This window comes from Portunus trituberculatus, chromosome 10 (assembly GCF_017591435.1).
Source record: "Portunus trituberculatus isolate SZX2019 chromosome 10, ASM1759143v1, whole genome shotgun sequence".
Taxonomy (NCBI): domain Eukaryota; kingdom Metazoa; phylum Arthropoda; class Malacostraca; order Decapoda; family Portunidae; genus Portunus; species Portunus trituberculatus.
Genome location: NC_059264.1, coordinates 12709518 through 12731687, shown reverse-complemented (window position 1 = coordinate 12731687; position 22170 = coordinate 12709518). Strand labels below are relative to the sequence as shown.

Sequence of the window (22170 nt, the reverse complement as noted above, 5' to 3'; positions counted from 1 at the left end):
GTGTATGTATGGACAGTTGTGTGTTGTGTATGAGCGTTTGTAGCAGTGACATTCAGACATTCATTGAGTAGGACAGTACATCTTTGCAAGAATTCAGTAAATGGGAAGTAAGTTATTTGCATAATTGTAGAAAGTTATACATCTAAGATTTGATTGACTAATTTCAAGTGCCACAACAATGAATGGCATTGTTCAGCTTGGGTTTGATATTACACCATTCATGGGTGCCAGTCAGCCAGCCAGCAGCCCCGACACCCCTGCCTCCCCTCTGACAGTAATGCAGGGGGCCATGTCTGGGTTGAGTCCCCCTGTCAAGCCACCACTAACTGTGTTCCTTCATTTAACAGAGGGAGAAGCCCGGCCCACTCGGACCAGATCTCCAACCAGAGAGGTGGACCAGAGTGGCTCCCTCATACTGGGTGAGTACTGCTCTTTGTGTGTGTGTATTTACCTAGTTATAGTTTTACAGGGCCTGGGCTTTATGCTCGTTTGGCCCCGTCTCCATATATACACTTATCCAATTTTTCTTTAAAACTATGCACACTCGTTGCTGACACCACTTCCTCACTCAAACTGTTCCAAGTCTCAACACATCTTTGCAGGAAACTATATTTTTTAACATCTCTCAGACATCTTCCCTTCCCCAGTTTCTTACTATGCGATCTTGTGCTTCTAGTGTCATATTCTTCTCTCAGGATTAGTTTCTCATTATCTACTTGGTCCATTCCGTTAATCAATTTATAAACTTGTATCAGATCCCCTCTCTCACTTCTCTGTTCCAGGGTTGGTAGATCCATAGCTTTTAGTCTCTCCTCATATGTCATCCCTTTAAATTCTGGAACCATTCTTGTAGCCATTTTTTGTAGTCTCTCCAATTTCCTTGTGTGTGTGTGTGTGTGTGTGTGTGTGTGTGTGTGTGAGAGAGAGAGAGAGAGAGAGAGAGAGAGAGAGAGAGAGGGGCACCTTCAGGAGGTACTTCCTTCTACCTATGACCTGAACTCTTTTTAGAGGGAGGTGTTAAGACATTTATCCCATTCTTTTGGCTAACTGCTCTGTTCGGGGACTGACATCTTAGTGGGCTTTTTTTTATTTAATAATTTTTGTTGCCCTTGTCCAGTTCTTCCCTCTACCAAAAATCTATAAAAAAATGTGTCAGCCATAGATATAAGACTTGCCCTGCTGTGTGATATAATGTTGCTCAGTTGCCTCAGAGAAATATTTGCTGCTTCCAAATCACTTTGTTAATTGGGATCAATAATTGACTTTTGCATTTAATTGCACTTCGTGCTTTCTTGATATTTTATGATTTGAATATATATGAATTTGCTTTCATATATCAGAATACACACACACACACACACACGCACACACACACCTGCTGAAGCAGTAATCACACTTTTGAGTGTGGGCCTTGTCTTGCCAGGAGCAGGTGCCAAGAAGGATGACATAGTGCACCTGCTGGGCCAGTCGCTGCCTCGCCTCTCCTCGGAGCAGAAGGACATGGTGGCGCGGGCCAAGAAGTATGCCATGGAACAGTCCATTCGCCTCGTGCTCATGAAGCAGACACTCGCACACCAGCAGCAGGTAATTATCTATCTCTCTCTCTCTCTCTCTCTCTCTCTCTCTCTCTCTCTCTCTCTCTCTCTCTAATAATGATGTATAAATTAATAAACAGTATGGAGAAGACAGATAGATAAGTCCGGGTTTTACTGACGGAGGATGGAGATAGAGGACATTCCAAGAATATCACGAAAAGTCAGTGTTTGAGTAACATTAACAAGTTTAGTTTTCCACATAAGACGGTGGACATCTGGAATGGATTGAGTGAAGAGATTGTAGCAGCAGAATTCAGAAAAATCCTTGTCTGTATTATCATCACTCAGTCTCTTCAGGCAATTGGTGTTTCGATAAACCGTTTTCAAAACATGGCGTTTGTTTTGGTTCCATACGTTTGGCAGCACCACCTAGCTCTGCTTCTCCCTCCATATTCCGTTCTATATGGTATTTAAATCTTATTTATTATGGAGACCGGAGAACACTATGGCCCCCTCTTCTCCCTGTACATACGTCTGGATCAGGCTCCAACGCCTGCTGAAGTGCTTTCCTTGGGAGCTGTTTTCACACGTCTTATTGGTACAGCTTCTTTACCACGTGTGTGCACACGTGCGTGTGTGTGCATTTCTTATGCCAGATTAGAGTTTTCTATCAGTACATATTGAGGAGTATTACTAATGTGGCAGGTGTGATGAGTTAATGAAACTTGTTGCTGTCAGAGGCACAAAGAAGTGGAGAGTTTTGACACATTCAGTGACTGTAAAGAAAAGGAACAGGTGAAGTAGTGAAAGAGAAGTTCAGTTTAAAGAGATTACACAAAGTAAATGTTATATAAGACTTTATTTGTATTCTATTTATTTATTTGTTTGTTTGTTTGTTTGCTAGCTAGATGGTACTATTGCAACATCTCTTCTCCCATGCAGAGGTAAACAGATTAAAGAAAATATAAAACAACTGAATTTTTTTTTTTTTATTTGTGTATTAATTCACATATCTATTTGTTTTTATTGACCTTTATTTATGTCATTTTATTCGAGAATGTACTGATGATGCAACACTTCTGCTCTTCCTCATGCAGCAAGCCAAGTCCCTGCAGCGACACCAAGCACTGGTGCTCATGTGTCGAGTGTACGTTGGCAGCATCAGCTTTGAACTCAAGGAGGACACTATTCGACAGGCCTTTGTTCCCTTCGGCCCCATCAAGTCCATCAACATGTCCTGGGATCCCGTCACGCAGAAGCATAAAGGGTAGGTTGGCAGGGGAGCTGGAGGGATACTGTATGTTGGTTGTTACTCAAGTGTTCACATTTAACTGCATTGCTGGCTTGAGTGTTGTGATTGCTTTCTTCTGAAGGCATAGTGCTAAACAAACTTGAGGATTGCAAAACTTGGCTTATTGAAAACAAAAACATATATTGATTTTGGCTACATGGCTTAGACCTGTGTCAATGTGTATGTTTTGACTTCACATTCACATTGTGATTTTGTAGTGCAGTAGTGCAGTAGCACAGCATTTGAAACTGTGTGTGTGTGTCTGTGTCTGCACAACTGGCTGTCATCATTGGCCGTCTTCCTGCTTCTCTAGCATGCAGGCCAGCCTGATTCATTTGGTTATCAAGTGATTTATCCACAAAATACCAGTACAAGTATGTTCTGGTATGTAAACTGTACAGGGAAATGCATTTATGTATTGATTTTGCTATCCGTGATACCATTGATAGGAATGTGTGACCCATATGTGATGGAAGTAGGAAAATCAAGGAATTAATGTGCAAAAGTTGAAATGGTAAGAATTCAGGACTCAATGTGAAAATTGAGGGTCACAAAACTTGGGTACTGTGCAAGTCAGTCATCTCATTTTCCAGTAGAGTATGAAATGTACCCAGATAACCAGTATTCTCAAGCATTCAATCTTTTCCTGGTAAACTCCCAAGCATTCCAAGTTAACCAGTATTCTTAATCATTCGTTACTTTTCTAGTAAATTCAGGAACTCCCTGTCTTCTAATATCCACCTTGCTGTGACCTGAAATTATTCAAAAGGTGGGCTTCAAGAAACTTACTATTCAATATCGGATGATCCTTTTGGTCTTTCTTTTAGGGCTGGTGCCTGAGAGTCAGTCTCTCTCTCTCTCTCTCTCTCTCTCTCTCTCTCTCTCTCTCTCTCTCTCTCTCTCTCTCTCTCTCTCTCTCTCTCTCTCTCTCTCTCTCTCTCTCTCTCTCTCTCTCTCTCTCTCTCTCTCTCTCTTGTCCATTATGCCACTGTTAGCACCACCACCTTTAACTCATTGACTGCTACTTGGTGCATCTTTCTGGGACATGTTGACTTGTTCTGCAACCACTTCTAATTTGAGTAGAAATTGCAAAATATTTTTTTCAGTCCCCTTCTTTCTCACAGATGCTTATAAAGGTTTCTTGCATTACTTCTGATGCTGTTAGTTGTCTCATATCTCAGTGATAGAGTTCAAAGTAGTTTTGGGACATACTGTATGATTGTGTCATCACCATCCAGATTACCATAGGAAATAAGTGTTTGCATGGTGATAATTGTTCCTCTTCTTGCCAGGTTTGCATTTGTGGAGTACGAGATGCCTGAGGCAGCACAGCTGGCCTTGGAGCAGATGAACGGCGTCATGATAGGCGGCAGGAATATCAAGGTTGGCCGACCCTCCAACATGCCCCAGGTCAGTAGTGGTCTGTGGCACCTCCCCTTGACAGCCACTGTGTTGTGCTCCTCAGGTGCCTCTCTTGGCCCAGCTCCGTATTCTCAAACGTTACTGTGGTTTGTCTCAAGCGTTAGCTGGCTCTAGAGGAACTTGAGTTTTGATGGATGTTTTTGGTGTAGTGGTAGATTCAACAATGCTTCTCATTAATATCCTGGTAACTTCCAACAGGCTTCATTTGAATTTATGGTTTTCAGGAGTGTTCTTTCTTGAGTGTAATGATATTCTAGTAGTGTTTATGACAAATTTTCTTTGCTACTTAGAATATCAAGGGTGTCTTCTTGATTTTCGGTTGACTTGACCAAACTTTTGTATCAGCCATGTTAAGGCCTACTTGTTTCATACTGAGAGAAGAAAGCGTTTAAGAATACGAGCCTTTTTTTTTTTTAGTTTCAAGCATATGTAGACGTGTTGAGAAGGAAAGTCTTTAAAATATGAATTTGTTTACTTTTTGTTATATAGTTTTTTGCCATGCTTTCAATATTTCATATGTGAAAGATGATGAGTCATAGTGTTTGTGCAAGGTAAGGAGCAAATAACATATTGCTTTGCTGTCATATCTTGCACCATTACAAAGTGACAAGTGGCTTACAGTAGTCTGTCTCAGGGCTGCCCTTGCCTCTTCCCATTAGCAGGATTGTAAAAGTGCGGCTCTGGCTGAGGTCATTCGGTTGGTTTCCCCATAGTCATCACATAACCTGCATGTGTGTGCGTTAATGGTGAGCAGTGTAGTCATTTATAACAGTCAGGTAACATTGCGCTTCCTTCCACTGTGTTTGCTATCTTCAGTCTTAAATCCCCTGATCTGATGACAGTTCCCTACAAAGGTTGACAGTTGATATATTCTTAGCAGATCAGAGGACTTGAAGCTTTGGAAAAGAGACATGGTGGAAGTGAGTGCAGGAAGTGACTCAACTTGTGACCACACTCTACAGAGCCCCTTGGGTGAGGGGGGGCAGAGAGCAAGGTGTAGGGGCAGAGTGTACAGACAGATGCAGGTTGGGGTGGAGGACTTGCTTGGTAGTTAGTTAGCAGGGCATGTAAGGACTGATGGGAAGGAGACATAGTCATATTCCCTGCAGGTATTTCCCCCCTGGAGCTTCATTGGTTTGAATAATGGGGCACTGACTGGTATTAGTTTAGATTTTGTTATTGATTAGATCAGCAACTGAGGAGTGTTTAAGAGGAAAGGATTCATGGATGGTATATGTTCTATGGAGAAATATTTGGATGAGAGAAGGTTTAAGAGGAAATTTTTAGGGTATGGCTATGCTGAATGGTATTTGGTGGGAGGATAAAGGCTGACAGGCTGCATAGTGTGGGTGGGTAGAGGTAAGCTATGCCATGAACCTTCAACACGTGTGGTGTGGCCAATTACATTGGATGTATGTTCATTGCTTCCCACCTGCTAGACAGCACAGTGTCCTGTAGCCTCCCAGCAGATCACATTGAGTATGGCTGTACCCTCAGACTCAGTACAACATGAGGCTCAGCAACAAGAGGGATCAGCTTGGAGACAGACCCTTTACTAGCTGCGTCAAGAGTTCTGTGTGCTTTCCTTCCTGTCATTGCTGGCCTACTTCTACCCTTCCCCTGTGCTGCATAGAATAAGTCCCAAAGCATCACACTCTGAAGAATGTATAAAAAAAAGACCAGCCTGAGTACCAAGGTCTTGCTGGCACCTGAAGTACATGACTCAAATTTTCTCTTGTCAGTAGTGAATCATGGTCCATGTGTCAAAGTGTCAAGAGTCCACACCTCTCAGATAGAATTGTGTCTGAATTTTTTTTTTCCTCCAGTGCCTGAAGTCACTGTGCTGTTCCTAACTGTAGTTGTTAGCTGTGCCCTTCATGAATTAAAGCTGTAGTACATTTGCCATAACAGTAACACACAGATGCATTTTTGTCCCCCACATCAGCTGTCACACCACAAAGAAAACAAATAATTACAATTACAACACACAATTCTCTGGTTTCCCTTCATAGTACATAATCTGTTTTTACATTTAAAAAAAATTTTGATAAGGGTTTTCAATGCAGAGAACACAAACTGTACAACTATCACTACAAAGCTCACAATATTAATCTCACTACAAACAGAACAGACAGCACACATTGACAGTAGATGGTACTGTTCTGTTTGCCTTTGTCTCCCTGTGGTGTGTGTGTGTGTGCGTGCGTGTGGAGGAGTGTTCCCTGCATGTGAGTGGTTCAGTGGTGGCAGGTGTGGCTCACTAGAAGTTCAGAACCTGCCCTAGTTGAGTTTGTCTTTCATGCTCTGCTAGTTTTTTGACTCTCAGTCTGTTCCACTCCTATTACCTTCTCCGACTTTACTGCCACTACATGGTCTGGTTATTATTGCGCACTCTCTCTCTCTCTCTCTCTCTCTCTCTCTCTCTCTCTCTCTCTCTCTCTCTCTCTCTCTCTCTCTCTCTCTCTCTCTCTCTCTCTCTCTCTCTCTCTGTCGAAAAGTAAAGGTCAAGATTTTCAAATTCATTCAGTATTTTGGTCAAAACTTTGTAGATATTTTTTTGTTACTTGCCTGCCTCTAAATAAATCCATTAACTGTTTTCTTTTTCATGTGATGTCTACATTGAAATCTGGCTTTGATTATTAATAAACTTTTCTTCTGGTAGAGAATCCAGTTGATTTCTGAATATTTGCTGGTAGAAAGTTACTTCTTCATTAATCTAAATATAAAGTTGCTGCTCCCTTCTCTTGCATCATCTTGAATATTTTGACTAGCCAACCCACCCAGCCAGCTCTCCCTGCCCATCAGTCATTTCTGTAGTACTTACTTAACTATAAACACCTGCCTAGTTGAAAGTTTGAAGAAATAGGTACTGCACAGAGTAGTACCATAGCTCAGTATAAGGATTAGTGAACAGAACAAAACAATAATAAAAGATTGCGATTGTGTGGCACGTTTGTGTTGAGATGTTCTAGAAATTCATGGTTCACTTGCCATTGACAGAAATGGTCGACAGCACAGGGCCTCAGTGCCTGTGATGTTGCACTTCTGAAGCATCATACCATGACAAGGACGACAGACAGTGCAAGTATTATTGCCTTTTTAATGAATTCTCTCATGATATAAATGATGTCCATTGTAATGGTTCTCTACTGGTTCAGATCACACGAGAGGAAATTTGAGGACCGAAATTCAGATTCACTCAGATCAATTTGTTTTGCCTTCCATATTGTGTGCAGTGCTAAATTTTCTTTTTGACTTTTTTTCCATGATAGTCACACCTCTGAGATGATGAGTGTTGTGTACTCTGTTGTGTTATTGTATCCTCCTCTCCAGTCACCTGTCAGTACTGCATTGTTACAACCTGAGACTGTGTCGTTGCAGCACCTCACCTCACCTCACCTCACCTCACCTCTTATCACACTTGCCATGCACCACCTGTGCCTGTTGTCCACTCACTCACTCACTCACTCACTGCCAGGGTAGTTGTTGCTTGTTGGATGAGTGTAGGTGATACTTCAACACACCACTCCTGCCTTCCTTCTTGTAAATATATAACTGTTGCATTGTCATGTGTTCGTCTTGTCCCTTGGGTCTGAGGACTTAGTGGCGGGTCGTGTACTTGGCGTGAGTGGTGAGGGAGGGATGTGTCAGGGTGTGTTTACAGAGTGTTAACATGTGTGCTGTATGTGGGTTAGTATAGAAGGTTGGACTTACACTCAGTAGTTGGTGAAATGAGGAAGTCTGTAGTTTCAGTGGGGATGGGAGGGGAGGATTTATGTTAGTGTCTGTGTGTTCCATCATCCTGCCACCCCCTCCCCTCCCTCCAGTACTGGCTTATATATGCTGCTCTCCCTCAGTCGCTGGTGCTTTCTGTCCTCTGTCCTGTTGTCTGTCTTCCCTCAGCTTGTGTCTTGTCTTGGCTTTCCCCTCAGTGCTTAGAGTGCCTACAATCCTTCAGTTGTTATGCTGCAGTGGTTTTACATTTATGTTTATTATTCAGTAGCAAATTAATCAATATGGAAGCATGGATCAATTCCTCTAAATGATGATCAGTTTTCAAATTATGAAGTTGTGAAATTCACTTGAATTGTTAGTGACAAAATGTACGTCAGCCAAGAGTTACGGCAATGAGCTTTGAGTGAATTATGTCTCCACACACACACACACACACACACCACACCACACCACACCACACCACACCACACCACACCACACCACACCACACCACACCATCACATCACATCACATCACATCACATCACACCACACTACACCACACCACACACACACACACACACACACACACACACACACACACACACACACACACACACACACACACACACACACACACACACACACACACACACACACACACACACACACACACACACACACACACACACACACACACACACACACACACACACACACAGTAGTGGTGAACACACGTTGGCTAGTGTTATGAGTGGAAGGAGTGTGAGGTGTGAGGTGTTTGTCATCCCTCCATTACTTACAACCTGCTACAGTAGTATTGTCCACACCTCAGAGACACAGTTTCATCTGAAAGGTTGGGCTTCTTTCAGTGCCACTGTCTCACACAAGATCACTCTTTATCTTTTCCTTCCTTGCCATGCAAATCTTGGGAACTTTTTTTTCCAACTTACGGCAATGTCTCATTTAACTGTGTTTGAATAACAAAGGAAGGTGGGCAAGGCAGTATGTTATCTAGCACATATTTTTCTAAGGAAATACATAATTTTGTAGGGTGAATATGCCAGCTAACTTCTTGGTGTTCTTAACGTTCTTCAGTAAAAGTGTCTCTCTCTCTCCATCCAAAAATAGAATACTAAACAAAATCTTAAATCTCGAAGTAAAACAACTGCTTTTGTATTTTGTATCTCAGATGTTTCCTGCTTGCCTTTTACAGACTAGACTTGTATTTTGATTTTTAATCCTACATATTCTGTCATCCTGAATTTTTTCTTAAGAAATGGCTTTCTCTGAGAATGCAGTCTCAGTCAGTAGGCAAAAGGCATGGCCCTTCTCGCTACTCTTTCATGCTTCAGTATTTCTGGCTCCCATTGCTCTCAGGCTACCCATCACCTCCATTCTGGTGTGTCTGCCTAGCTATCATTGTTTAGCCTCTCACTCTCCTTGCCTTGTGTTGTGCTGGACTCATGTTAGTACTCCATGGGGTCAGTAGTTGGTTTGTGTAAGTTCATGTGTAATGTAGAAAGCCTTGATTAATCTGTGTTCTTGCTGCCTCATCTTCCTGTCATTAATTACTCGATACATAGAATGATACTTGCAGAGTTGCTTTTCTTGAGTTTGTAAACTTAAGATTACCGCAGCATTTGATTCTATCTTTAATTCCAACTTAACCGACATGTTGTGAATTCCTCATCAGTCATTAAATCAAACTTAATTTGCCAGTAATTAACATCCCTAGTGCAAGCAGTAAGTTAGCTTTGTTATTGTCTTTCCTTTGTAGTGAGCAGCAGTAGCAGCAGTAGTGGGTGTTTAGTGACAATTCTCACTTGATAAGTGTAGTGTCCTTCGTGTGGTGTGGCGTGTGTGAGTCTTGGTTCACTCCTGGTTATGGTGCTGTGTTGTGTCCACAGGCCCAGACGGTCATTGATGAAATCACCGAGGAAGCCAACTACTACAATCGCATCTACATCGCCTCGGTGCACCAGGACCTCTCAGAGACAGACATCAAGAGTGTGTTTGAAGCATTCGGCAAGATCAAGGTGAGGACGGTTGTGAGTAGGGAGACAGCCAGGCAGACATGTCCCTTAGTGGTCATTCTCCTGCTGTGCCCTGGTGTTACATTTGTAAGTGAGGGCTGTGACTTTTTATGTAATAGTCAAGGAGAGAATGTTTAAATAGGAAGAAGTGGCAGTCTTTGGGTCACTGTGGAGGGAGTGAGACTTTGGAGACATAGATGTAAGTGATATGCGGAACTCAATCACCTTTTGATCTTGAATGTTGGCTCAGGTTGTCAATTGCTCAACAACATAGAAAGGTTAAAGTTTAGTGCTTGCTTTGTGTCATCTATATGAGTATGCCCTACCTTGCATTCAGTCCAATGAAGGTGAAGTGTCTGGTGCAAATAGCAAGGGAGGATGAGAAGGCAGTGGTTTTTGTAGTTGTGTGATGAGATGAGATACTATTTAATATCTTGATAAATACTTCAAAGAAAATGGCCAGATATCAGCTAGAGCATGTATGAGAAAGAGATGAGAAGAGAATAATAAGAGTATAACATGCAATGACTGAGGTAAGTAAATGGCCTTGAATTATTGCTTGGTGGGATTTTTATTGTAGAAATTGGTGTTACACATAAATAAGTCAATAGTGTCGACCGGGGAAAATTGGACCTTCCAACGAACCGGTACAATTAGGACCGCCTCATTCTTATTTACAATAAATTCATATGTACATTTCTTTTTGAAGTTTTGAGCATTTCACGATAGAAAGTAACTATTTTCACATTTCTTGTGCAGGTTTGATAAAAAAAATTGATACAGGAAAGAAATTACACTTATATGACTGAAAGCACTGAATCGTAGCCCAAAAAAAAGTGCGGCAAAGTTTATTTGCCAAATCAGCGGTTTCGGCGAACTTTGTTGTAGCGGTCAGACGCAGCTATCTATCCTCTTACAAATTGATGATTATAGAGTGTTTTACCTCTATATATATATATATATATATATATATATATATATATATATATATATATATATATATATATATATATATATATATTTTTTTTTTTTTTTTTTTCCATTTATAAAGAGTGGTTCAAATTACCCCATGGATGGTTCAGTTTACCCTGGTGGGGGGTTCACATTACCCCATTTTTTTGATAACTGAACCACACTTATTACTTCAAAGCTGAAGAATCTATGAATGATTTTTTTTTTTTTTTTTTTTTTTTTTTGTTAGTGATTTAAAGGTAATAACTTGCTTATGTTTTCATAAAATTTTTGTAAGTTTATCTTAATAAATGTGGGAACAGTATCAAAGTTTGTCAAAACCTGGTCCAAATTACCCCGGTCGACACTGTCTTAACTTTAATTGATAACCAAAAGCGTGATGTTCTCCTTACAATCCCTCATTTCCATAGCAATGCATGTTGACGCCAGGCTCCACACCCGGGAAACACAAGGGCTATGGTTTCATCGAATACGAGAACTCTACCTCAGCGCAGGAAGCCATCGCCTCCATGAACCTGTTTGACCTGGGGGGACAGTACCTCCGGGTGGGCAAGGCCATCACTCCCCCGGGCTCCTTCTATGTGAGTACATGGCTGCTTGAGTGTGGTGACCAGGGCCTACACACTGTGTTGAAAGTTTGGTGTAGGAACATTGTGCTAGGAGTGGTAGTTGATGATATGTGCATGCGTGGGTGGATGGGCATGTGTGTGTGGTAACATGTGTCCTTGTGTGTAAGAGAGGGAAAGAGTTTTGACAGAAATCATGAAACAAGCATTACATTTTCATATAGTATATTTTCTAGGAAATTAAGTAGTGTCCTGTGAGAGACAAACTGAAGTACTGAGTGGTGTGTCTCTAACATTTGTGTGTGTTTTTCATCAGGGACCACTCTCAGCACCCACCCAGATGCCCACTGCAGCAGCCGTAGCAGCAGCGGCAGCCACGGCCAAGATCCAGGCCATGGATGCCCTGGCCACCAACGCCATTGGCCTGGTGCAGGGCCTCAGCAGCTCCCCAGGCTCTGTGTCGCAGCTTCCCCCGGTGGGTGTGGTGGGTGCTGTGCCTCCTGTGGGGACTGTGGGGGCTCTGTCGTCAGCTCTGCCCACAGTGACCTCGCCTGTGGGTGTCTTAGGCAGCTCACCCACCGTGCCCCCCGTGGGTGTGGTGACTAGCTTGCCCAGCCTGGGTGTTGGGACAGGTGGTGCTGGTGGTGCTGCCTTGCCTCCCCCCACAGTCCTCACTGCCCTGCCAGTGCCTGGGGGTGCAGGCTTGGCAGGACCAGGTCCCTCCCCCGGCCCAGGCCTCCTTGGGCCTGCTCCAGGCATTCCACCGGTGGAGGAGCGGCGTCCCACACACCAAGAGGAGCTGGCCAAGAAGCTGATGGAGGACAACGAGCCACAGACGCTGCAGCAGCAGGAGACCATGTCCATCAAGGGCCAGTCAGCACGCCACCTTGTCATGCAGAAACTGATGAGAAAGTCTGAGGTGAGTCTCCAGCGTGGTGCTGCTTATCTTGTCAACACTCCATCCATAGTGGAATTGAGATGTACAAGTAGGAGTTAATTCCTTAAGGCAACAACTGGGACAGCTGTAGATGGTGATTTTTTTCACTTCATGTATTTTCAATATTTGAGGATGACTTGAAAGATTTTTATCTGTAAATGAATTTTTCCACTCATACATCAGGACAAAAGATGTTTTAACCTCAGAAATATTTAAATTTAATATACAGAAATTAGCTTCACATAAACATTGTAAATCTCAGTCAGCCTGCACCTCCTTACAAGCCACAATCACCAACCACCCTTTTACTCCACCATCAGTCCAGTGTCACCAAGCTTTATCCCATGACTCCAACATAGTGATACCAGGTAGTCACCAAGCACATTTGTCTCCCCTCAGTCCAATGTGGTGATCCTGCGCAACATGGTGGGGGCAGAGGAGGTAGATGAGCTGCTGCAGGAGGAGATCACGGAGGAGTGCGGGCGGTTTGGCTCGGTGCGGCATGTCATTATCTACCAGGAGAAGCAGAGTGACGAGGAGGATGCGGAAGTGCTGGTTAAGATCTTCGTTGAGTTTGGCAGTCCATCAGGTAGGTAGAGGAAGAGAGTGGAGGAAATGATTTGATCTCAGTGGAAAGATTGTTAGGATAAAGACATCAGTGGGAAAGGTTGTGAAGTAATGGAGGTTCACTGAGGAGGATGAGGTGTATGGGTAGCAATGGTTAAAGAAGGAAATAAAAGAATGATGGAGTGGATGGTAGTGAGGAACGAGTTAATGGTAAGAGTTAGGTTGCTTGAATATTTATCCCTTTCAGTATTGGGATGCATTTCTACCTTGAGTGTGGTATGATTAAACAATTTTATTGATATTAGGAAGGGTCTATGAAAGTCAGAAGATTAATGGCCAGGGTCTTTACTATTTTAATCCCCCACTTTAATTTCTGAAGCTGTGTAAAATCACCAAGTAGTAAGCAAAATTAATATGAAAATGTATCATGGTACTGAAGGGATTAAGAGAGTTGGTTTGGAGGCTGAGACAAGACAGTGTGGATCACTAGCTAGATTGGTTGTTGGAATATTGAAGGTCTCTTAAGTTCTTGAAACCATATGAAGGGCATGTTATGTTTGTTATTTGTATACAGCTGCATGACTAGTTCTGAATTAGTCATGTACTTTTAAGATTACTTTTAAATTGAAATTCACTGTTGGTTTAAGTTTTCTATTTGATAAGTTTTTTCTTGTAAATCTTAACTTTCATATATAGGTTCAAGAATTTATTAACTAAACATTTATAGATTATGATTGATCAGCTGATAGCCTTAACTCAGTATTCATATATGGAAAAATCCACACAGGTAATCTAAACCCTCACTTATCTCATCAACACAAGTATTAAGTGATAGGATTGTGATGAGAGAAAAAACAAGGTCATATATGGAAAAATACACACAGGTAATTTAAACTCTCACTTATCAACACAAGTATTAAGTGATAGGATTGTGATGAGAAAAGAGGCAAGGTGAAGCAGAAGTACTTTATTATTCTTTGCATTTGAATTGGCACCTTCCTTATAATTTTTTGCCCACTCCAAGGAAGGCAATAACTAGAATGTAAAATCTAGTAATTCTTCACTTCTTTCATTACCACATTCCATTCATTAGTCCCAAGATCTATCAACTATCTGTATAGCAGGCTGGCAATCCCATACAGGGCCCGGACAAAGCACCACACTCTGTCATGTCACAGGCACTAAGAATACTACTACTGTACTCTACATGTTGCAAGAGACACTTAAAAAGGGATGATGCTGTGTAGTGACTTATGAACAAGCAGAGCAAAACATGACCTATAATGCACAACAGTAACTCACAACTCCCTTGCTTTTAGAGAGTGCAATGAGAAGCAAAACTGTCATGTGTTGGAGTAATGGCTTCTTGCAGCTTCCTTTGTTTTTCTTTGTTCTTATTACACAACAGAAAATATTAACTTGTATCCTCCTTGCTTCCAGAGAGTGGAGCAGCTCAAGAGGCTCTCAATGGACGGTACTTTGGCGGGCGGTTAGTAAAGGCTGAGCTGTATGACCAGAATATGTATAATCACAATGACCTCTCAGGATAATGCCATGCCACTTAGCACCAACAGCGGCAGCCAGGACAAGTGCTTGTGTCAAGAACTATTCCTAAACTGAGGTGTATGTGTGAATGTCGGTGTAAATTATGCATATATGAGTATATATATATAAATATATATTTAGAGAAGAAAGAGAGTGAGAATGAGAGGGGAAACAAATACTATACCGTACATACAATACCATGGATGCAATTTTTCATGTTATGTCCAAGATTTTATTAGTTTTTTTTTTTTTTTTTTTTTTTTTTCATTCAATTGGGCTGTAATGATAATTGTTCTTTGATACTCTCTCTCTCTCTCTCTCTCTCTCTCTCTCTCTCTCTCTCTCTCTCTCTCTCTCTCTCTCTCTCTCTCTCTCTCTCTCTCTCTCTCTCTCTCTCTCTCTCTCTCTCTCTCTCTCTCTCTCTCTCTCTCTCTCTCTCTCTCTCATAGCCCATTCATTCCTTCTCCACTCATATTAATGAAGTAAGTTGCATCACCTCAACAAGACAGGTTCTTCACCTTCACCTTGCCATCATCATCATCATTGTATTAAGGCTCCAATCTAACCATCCTGTGACATTACTTACTGTGCTAATCATGCACTCATTACATTCAGTTACAGGAGGAGGAGGAGGAGGAGTAGCATTAGTAGTAGTGGTAGTGGTAGTAATATGATGACTATAGCACTGTAAGAAGGAAGAGATTATCTTTTATATAAATGGGACAGGACTTGGGTGGGTGCTAAAAGTCAATCAGTCAGTCATTCATTTCTCCTGCACACCTTTACCTCATATCATCTTTATGTTATCTATTTTATCCATCAATTTCTCTCACATGACCTATCAACTGGTGTCAGTCATAGTTCTGTTATTCTCAGTCCTATATCTCTGGTATTTTTATATATCTTTAATCTCTGGGTTGGTATCACGTATCACCTGTTGCTTATGTTAAGTAAGCTACACTTCATCACCTCCACTACCAATACCAATTCCTATATAGTTACCACATTCATGCATCCTCATCTTTGTCATCATTGTTATCACCATCATCAATTTTTTTGCCCAACTAATTTTTTCTCACATTTTCACTTGATCAGAGAAAGTAAGACAAGCAACACCCAGCAATACAACACACACACACACACACACACACACACACACACACACACACACACACACACACACACACACACACACACACACACACACACACACACACACACACACACAAAATGTTGGCAGATTTTATATTGATTAATTTTTGTTATGGCAATGTTCCTTGGCTATGGAAATGTGTAAGCTATTATACATCTGGTCTAAATTGTTGTTTTTTATTTCTTTTTGTCCATAATTGGCATGTTATAATAATTTCTGGTTTAGTTCAAGAAATATGAATGCCATAATGTGAATAAGGAACATCATTATTTTGTTATTCCAAGCATCTTTTATGTTGAAATTAATTCTTACTTTGGAATCAGTTGAGACTAAACCATGAAATATTACACACATCCCTGCCTTGCCTGTTCCCTCTGAGACTCCTGTTGTAGAGCAGCACAAGTCCACCCCGTCCCTGCCAGCAGCTCTTAACACAGAGGTGGGAGGTACATCCAACCCAACCCAAACCAACCCAACCTGCCAACTCTCTCCCAGCCCAGGAACAAAAGGGACAGTATTCTCAGACATGCTGGTGTTCTTATGATCTTATCTGCTTTTATAGTATTATTTTTTTCATTTATTTATTGTTTATTTATTTCTTTTGTTTAATTTTGTTTTTTGATAGTTCAACAGTAATTCTGAAACCAACAGTAATTATGTCTTACCATTGGGAAAAAGTCCACAAAAACCCAGTTAATCTTGTCGATAGCCTTTGAAAGTACAGTCAACTCTCAATTAATATGAGTTAGAATAACATGATTTTGATTTAATGCAACTGATATCTAAGGAGATACGATTGAATAACACAATTTATCCAATTTGATGCGAGTTAACTTGACTCATTGACATCACGCACACCCACGCTGCATCTGGTGGGAACCACACTGAGCTGGTATTCAGAAACTCAACAATGAGCAGAGTAACTTCAGGCCAAGAAATGGTATCCATGAACACATAGGGAGACATTGTTGCCATGGTAATAAGGTTACTAGCAGGCTAACAACAAAACCACCTCCTGAGGAGGTATTAATGTCCCATATAGACATTTATGCTCACAAAACTATTTCTATTAGGTTTTTATAAGCCTTACCATGCCACGCTTTGATGCCGTGGTATAGGTCACAAGGTAAAAACACAGAAAGACGATCCACTCACAGTGCGGTTAGCTCCAGACTGAGTGAGGAGTGACGACTGTGTCCTATACCATGGCATTCAAGTGTGGCATGTTAAGGATTATTAAAAGCTAATAGAACATAAATGCTTACTTATATGAGACAGTAACACCTTCTTAGGAGGTGGTTTTATTATTATTTCATTATATATTATTTGTTCAATTAACATCATTGCAAGGACAGAAAGGGGGGATAAGGAATGGTTATTCTTGGTGGGGAGCAGGACTGTCTCCTCTCCTCCTCCCTTACTGCAAGAGGCTATTCATGTTAAATTGCAAGTTTAATGCAAATACTATACTGTATATGGAGATAGAACTGTGTTCACCATGAATGTGTAATGGCCTGCAGTGTTTTTCTATGTTTTTCCTGTCTTTGGGTTTGTAAAATGTGAATTATGTTTCGTTGAAGTGATGGAGAGATTACTGTTCTGTTTTGGTCTGTCTATAGTTCAAGAATGCCAGTAGTACAATTCAATCTCATTAACTACATGCTAAAGAAGTATTTTTGAAATGTTTAGATGACAACGGACAAAATTTTAAGTTATGCTTCAGCACCTTAGCACAACTTTCAACAGGAAGTTATTGGTTTTCCAGGGGTCTTCACAGTACGTACATTTATTTCAGACTTCTATACCATAAATTGTTAAAACACCTATGTGAAAGTAACTTGACCTTTGTGGCTTTTGAAAACAGTCTATAAGATAGCAAATGTGTAGGATTCCCAGGGAAACGTGTTGACTTTGTGAAATTATATGCGTGGAAACTCAGGGGTCAGCATTGCTTTTGATGTAGTCACCAATATGTACAATGATACATAACTCATCCATTAACATGCAGCTGGTACACTCTTTGTTTATAGAGTAATTATCTCCTTAGTGATGGTGTCTGTACACTGTTTACATTGCTTTCATGAGTTTTTGGAGCAGTAATGGCTTTATCAGATAAGAGGTGTAAGATGATAAGCTCATAACTTACTGTATAGAAAAAAAACACGATTCAATGTGACCGAGAACTGAGATAAGCCTTTGAGTAACTCACAGTATGTGTTTAATATTTCAATTCGTGTGGGAAATAACTGAATTCTGATGTTAGGAAAGTCTCATTCACTATGTATTTAGGAAAAAGCAGGTAGAACACCTTGACTGTTATAAATCTAAAGAGTCCAATCCATATATTTTGTATGAAATGTGATGAAAGGCCTATTGTCACTATCAGGATGTGAATGGCTGGAGTTAGGGGCCTTCAGGAAACATGCAGGCAGATCACATGCCTGTAAGTATGTAGATTTACACTATGTAGTCTGCTCCATAACGCACCTCAACTCTCCCGCAGCGCCAAAGCCTCTATTATGTGACCATTTGTCTTTATCTTGTTGCTTGGTGCTTGGAGCTCATGCAATTCAGTCCAATTTTTCCCATGTTGCCACATTAAGCCATGTGTGACACTATATTGCCATGGTATAGAAACACATAAAGGTGTTTTGATTGTTTGCTTTGAATTATGTAAATGTATTTTCTTAATGCAAAGGTAAAATAACTTCACATATTGTTGTTTGAAAAATGTCTACCAAGGTTTTTTTTTACTCTTAATCTTGGTCCATGTTTACAAACGTTTAGGTGTCTTGCCTCGACTATTAACAGGCTCCAGTGAAATTTAATGGCATTATCAATGGCATTTAGTAAGTCTCATTAAGAGCTTAACAAATTATGGATCATTGGAAAAATTCAATAATTATAGCATGCCTGAGAAAATAGTTAAGAGAGAACAAAACGTTTGAAGGTACAAGTCCTTGGTCAGTACTAATAGTACCATCCGACACTGAAATACCCTAACTGTTCATCTATATACTGTAAGCCTTCACAGTAATATCTCCAAGCATGGAGTTGTGTTGGCTACCTGGTGGTGAGCCAAGGGTATGGAGTGAAGAGTGAAAAGTGAGGAATGCAGGACAGTGGGTGAAACAAAGGAGTGGAATACAGCAGTAGGCAGAGGGTGGTATGGCATAACAGTGTTGGGTTCCTTGGTTGTCATCTGTCATATCTTGTTACTATGACTACGTTTTCAAGACGTGTATAATAAAAAGTACATATGCCCACGATTTTATTGATGGGTTCCAGTGGGGGCATAGAGTAAATAATTGCTATCTCTACTATAGAAAGCTGCATTCTTCAACATACCTATTGGTTTCATTGTACTGGCAGCCAGCAGTACACAGGCTATGGAGTACAGATATGGGAGGAAGTGGGATCAATTACACTCCCAAACATTTCACCACCATATTCAAACATCTAACAGACTTTGGTGATGGTAATTTGGATTATCAAGGGCATTTTTCATTATTCTTGATTATAATCATAGTAGTTTGAAAAGGATTTTGCATTGTGAGTAGGAGAGAAATGTCCATGACAGGAATTTTGAAAAAATTGTAGTAACAAGATCTCAAATTATTAGCACTAGTGAGTGACAATATTTGTTCAAAGTTATAAATTATTACTCCGTTAATGGTAGATGACTTCTTAGAAAAAAAGGAGTGTGGAGTTGAGGAAAAGCAGTTATAAAGAAGACTGGGTTTGAAAGAGGCTGTAGTTATGAAAAGGAGGTTTAGAAACAGGAGGATGAAGTTATGAGGAGGGAGTGGGAGGAGTGACAGGAAAGAGGAATGTGTTGGATTGAAATTAAGAAAAGGAAGAAAGTTTAGAGAAAGTGAAGAAGTAAACTGGAATAGATAGAAATTTAATGTTGGAGTTATGAAGAAGAGACTTGGAGTAGAAAAATATATAGTATATTCTTGTGGCAGCTCAAGGTAGTGAAGATGGCGTTGGCAATGATACAAGATTGGTAACGCTGCAAGTGGCTGCAAGCACAGTTTGAGCTGCTTGCCCAAGGACAGGACTGCATGAGCACTCAAGATAAGGCATTGCAGCTGGTGGCCATCCTGCATGGGCCAGCATCGGAGATCCTGGCACACATGACGGCAAGTCAACGAGCATCATACACCACAATCACTAAAGCATTAAGGAGACGGTTTGGCAGTGTGTTCTAAGCTGAGGTGTACCAAAAGCAGTTGAAGGGCTGGATTGATGCATCACCCAGATGAGTCACTACCACAGCTGGCACACTGTGTGGAATTACTGGTGCAGCAAGTGTACCCAGTGGCCCTGAAAGAGATGGTGACGGCACTCTCCTGGGATGCTTTTGTAGATGCACTGGGGGAATCGGCAGGTGCAGATCTACATAGAGCAGGCACACCCAGTAGATGTACACTGGTTGTAGGTGGAGGCCATGGAGTTTGAGACCTTCCTGTATACTACAAGGGGAGAGACCACATCTGGAGCTACACAAGTGACCCAGCAGCACCACCTTGCTGCTCCAACTATGCAGCTTTGCCAACTACCCATTTGATGCACCCAAGTTCAGCAGAGGAGAAGAGTCACCTGTTCAGGTAAGTTTAGTGGTCTCTGCTGGAGGTGTGGCCAGCGTGGCCACCATCAGAGTGACTGCTGGTGTGAGTGAAGAATGCACTCACCAGAGGATGTGCACACACGTTCTCCTGTCAGGAGCTGCTATGAGAATTGTGGACACTGCGTTACTTGCCAGCAGCTACAAGAGATACTGATAAAAGGGGGTGAAATGTGGCCTGGCCAGTAGTACAAGCCACACCCTAGCCAGATCTTCCCAGGCCCTTCTCTGTGTAAAGTGCCATTGTGTCACTGTGCCAGCAGTCAGAGTATCAGGCACAGTGGACCGCCGCCCATGTCCTCCAGTGGTGGACACTTGTGCACCGAAGACCTTCATCAGGGAGAATGCATATAGTGGCAGCCCAACACCTCCCTGTGTCTTACCAGCAGCTGTGCATAGCGCTGGCCAGTGCACAGCGTTATGCAGCCCTATGATGTCCAAGGTCGTGGTGGGTGGCATCAAGGAAGAGCTACCAGTCTTCATAGCTGATAGAAGAACTCTGCCTGTTAAGACTGCATTTTCTGGTTCAGAGTGCAGTGTGTGTAGATCTCAGATGGATGCAGATAAAGGTACATGGGGAAATCGTACCATTGCACCTTGAGTCTGCTGCTGAACAGGTGGAGCCCCATGGCTGGTTCAGATGTTGAGGATGAGAGACTGGAACTACACTGCTGGATTGTGAAGGAAGGTGAGAGCCAGGCATCACTGTAGCAGCCCTGGAACACAAGGCAGCATGGTAAACAACAGCAGGTGTGGAGTGGACACAGCCAGAAGCAAGAGTGGATGGAGGAGCAAGTGGGATGAGATCTGCTCTATGTACGCACGTGGCAGATTTGGCAGCAAGAAGTGTTGCCAAGTTGAGTCCCGGGCAGGTGGAGATGGAGAAGTTGCTGATGGAGTATGAAGACATGATTTAGTCAAGATGCCTCTGACCTAGGCCATATGTTGCTAGTTCAGCACTTCATCAACACTGCTGGCAGTCTGCCAATCAAGCAGCCTCATCGATGTGTCCCATTGGCCAAGAGGGAAGAGATACAATGCATGGTGGAAGAGACAGCAGTGCAGGGGATAGTGGAGCACTTTGACATCTCGTAGTCATTGCCAGTGGTCCTGGTGAGTAAGGAGAACGGCACCATGCATTTCTGTGTGAACTACAGGCCTGCATGGAGAAAGGCTGCTTCACGTGGGGGCTGACGAGAACTGACATCACTGCCGGGGAGCGAGACAGAGCGACAGAAAGACAGAAAATATCACAGAGTGTGCCACTAGTGCCAATGTGGACACTGGAATGGAAGTAGTAGATGAACCTTGTTTGTCCCGTCCTCTCAGGGTGAGGAAAAGACCTCAGTAGTGGATGGATTATGTGTATGATAGCAGCAATGATGAATAGTCATGACTATTGTGTGGGGAGAGGGGTAGTGTTATGGCATACCGAGGTAGTGAAGATGGCAGAGGCAATGATGCAAGATTGGTAACACTGCAACTGGCTTCAAGTGGGGACTCGCTGTGCTGCTGGAAGTCGCCAATCAGCAAGAGGCTGACCCAATGTGCAGGAGTCCCTAGCCACAGTCCAGCCAGTCTTTGTGGTGCAGCCTGTAAGTGCTTTGGTACTTGTGTTTGCCCTGGTCTCCCCTAGCCAATGGATCTATGCCTTTGTCTTCCCATGTGTGTTGCTGCCCTGTCACTCATATCCTGGACAGCCACATACTGTGGTAAGCGGTCGAGTTCCTGTCACAGTTGTGGAGGTTGTGAGGACAGGTAGTGTAATATATATATATATATATATATATATATATATATATA

At 42.0% G+C, this 22170-nt stretch overlaps 1 protein-coding gene across 8 annotated transcripts in view; it reads left to right on the top strand.

Moving 5' to 3' along the window:
- The window catches only part of LOC123502181 (poly(U)-binding-splicing factor PUF60-like), a 29959-nt gene extending 10960 nt beyond the window's left edge, over positions 1-18999 (top strand). For 3 of the 8 annotated variants that reach the window (XM_045251407.1, XM_045251411.1, XM_045251413.1), the window contains 10 exons: positions 348-419; positions 1424-1584; positions 2633-2802; positions 4119-4236; positions 7249-7329; positions 9872-10000; positions 11380-11550; positions 11852-12454; positions 12872-13061; positions 14480-18999. In XM_045251407.1, the coding sequence (XP_045107342.1) occupies positions 348-419; positions 1424-1584; positions 2633-2802; positions 4119-4236; positions 7249-7329; positions 9872-10000; positions 11380-11550; positions 11852-12454; positions 12872-13061; positions 14480-14589 (1805 nt within the window). In that variant the 3' untranslated portion in view covers positions 14590-18999. The remainder of the gene's footprint in view (positions 1-347; positions 420-1423; positions 1585-2632; positions 2803-4118; positions 4237-7248; positions 7330-9871; positions 10001-11379; positions 11551-11851; positions 12455-12871; positions 13062-14479) is intronic. The other 5 variants (XM_045251408.1, XM_045251414.1, XM_045251409.1 and 2 more) reach the window with 3 other exon arrangements.
- The last annotated feature ends 3171 nt before the right edge of the window (positions 19000-22170 follow it).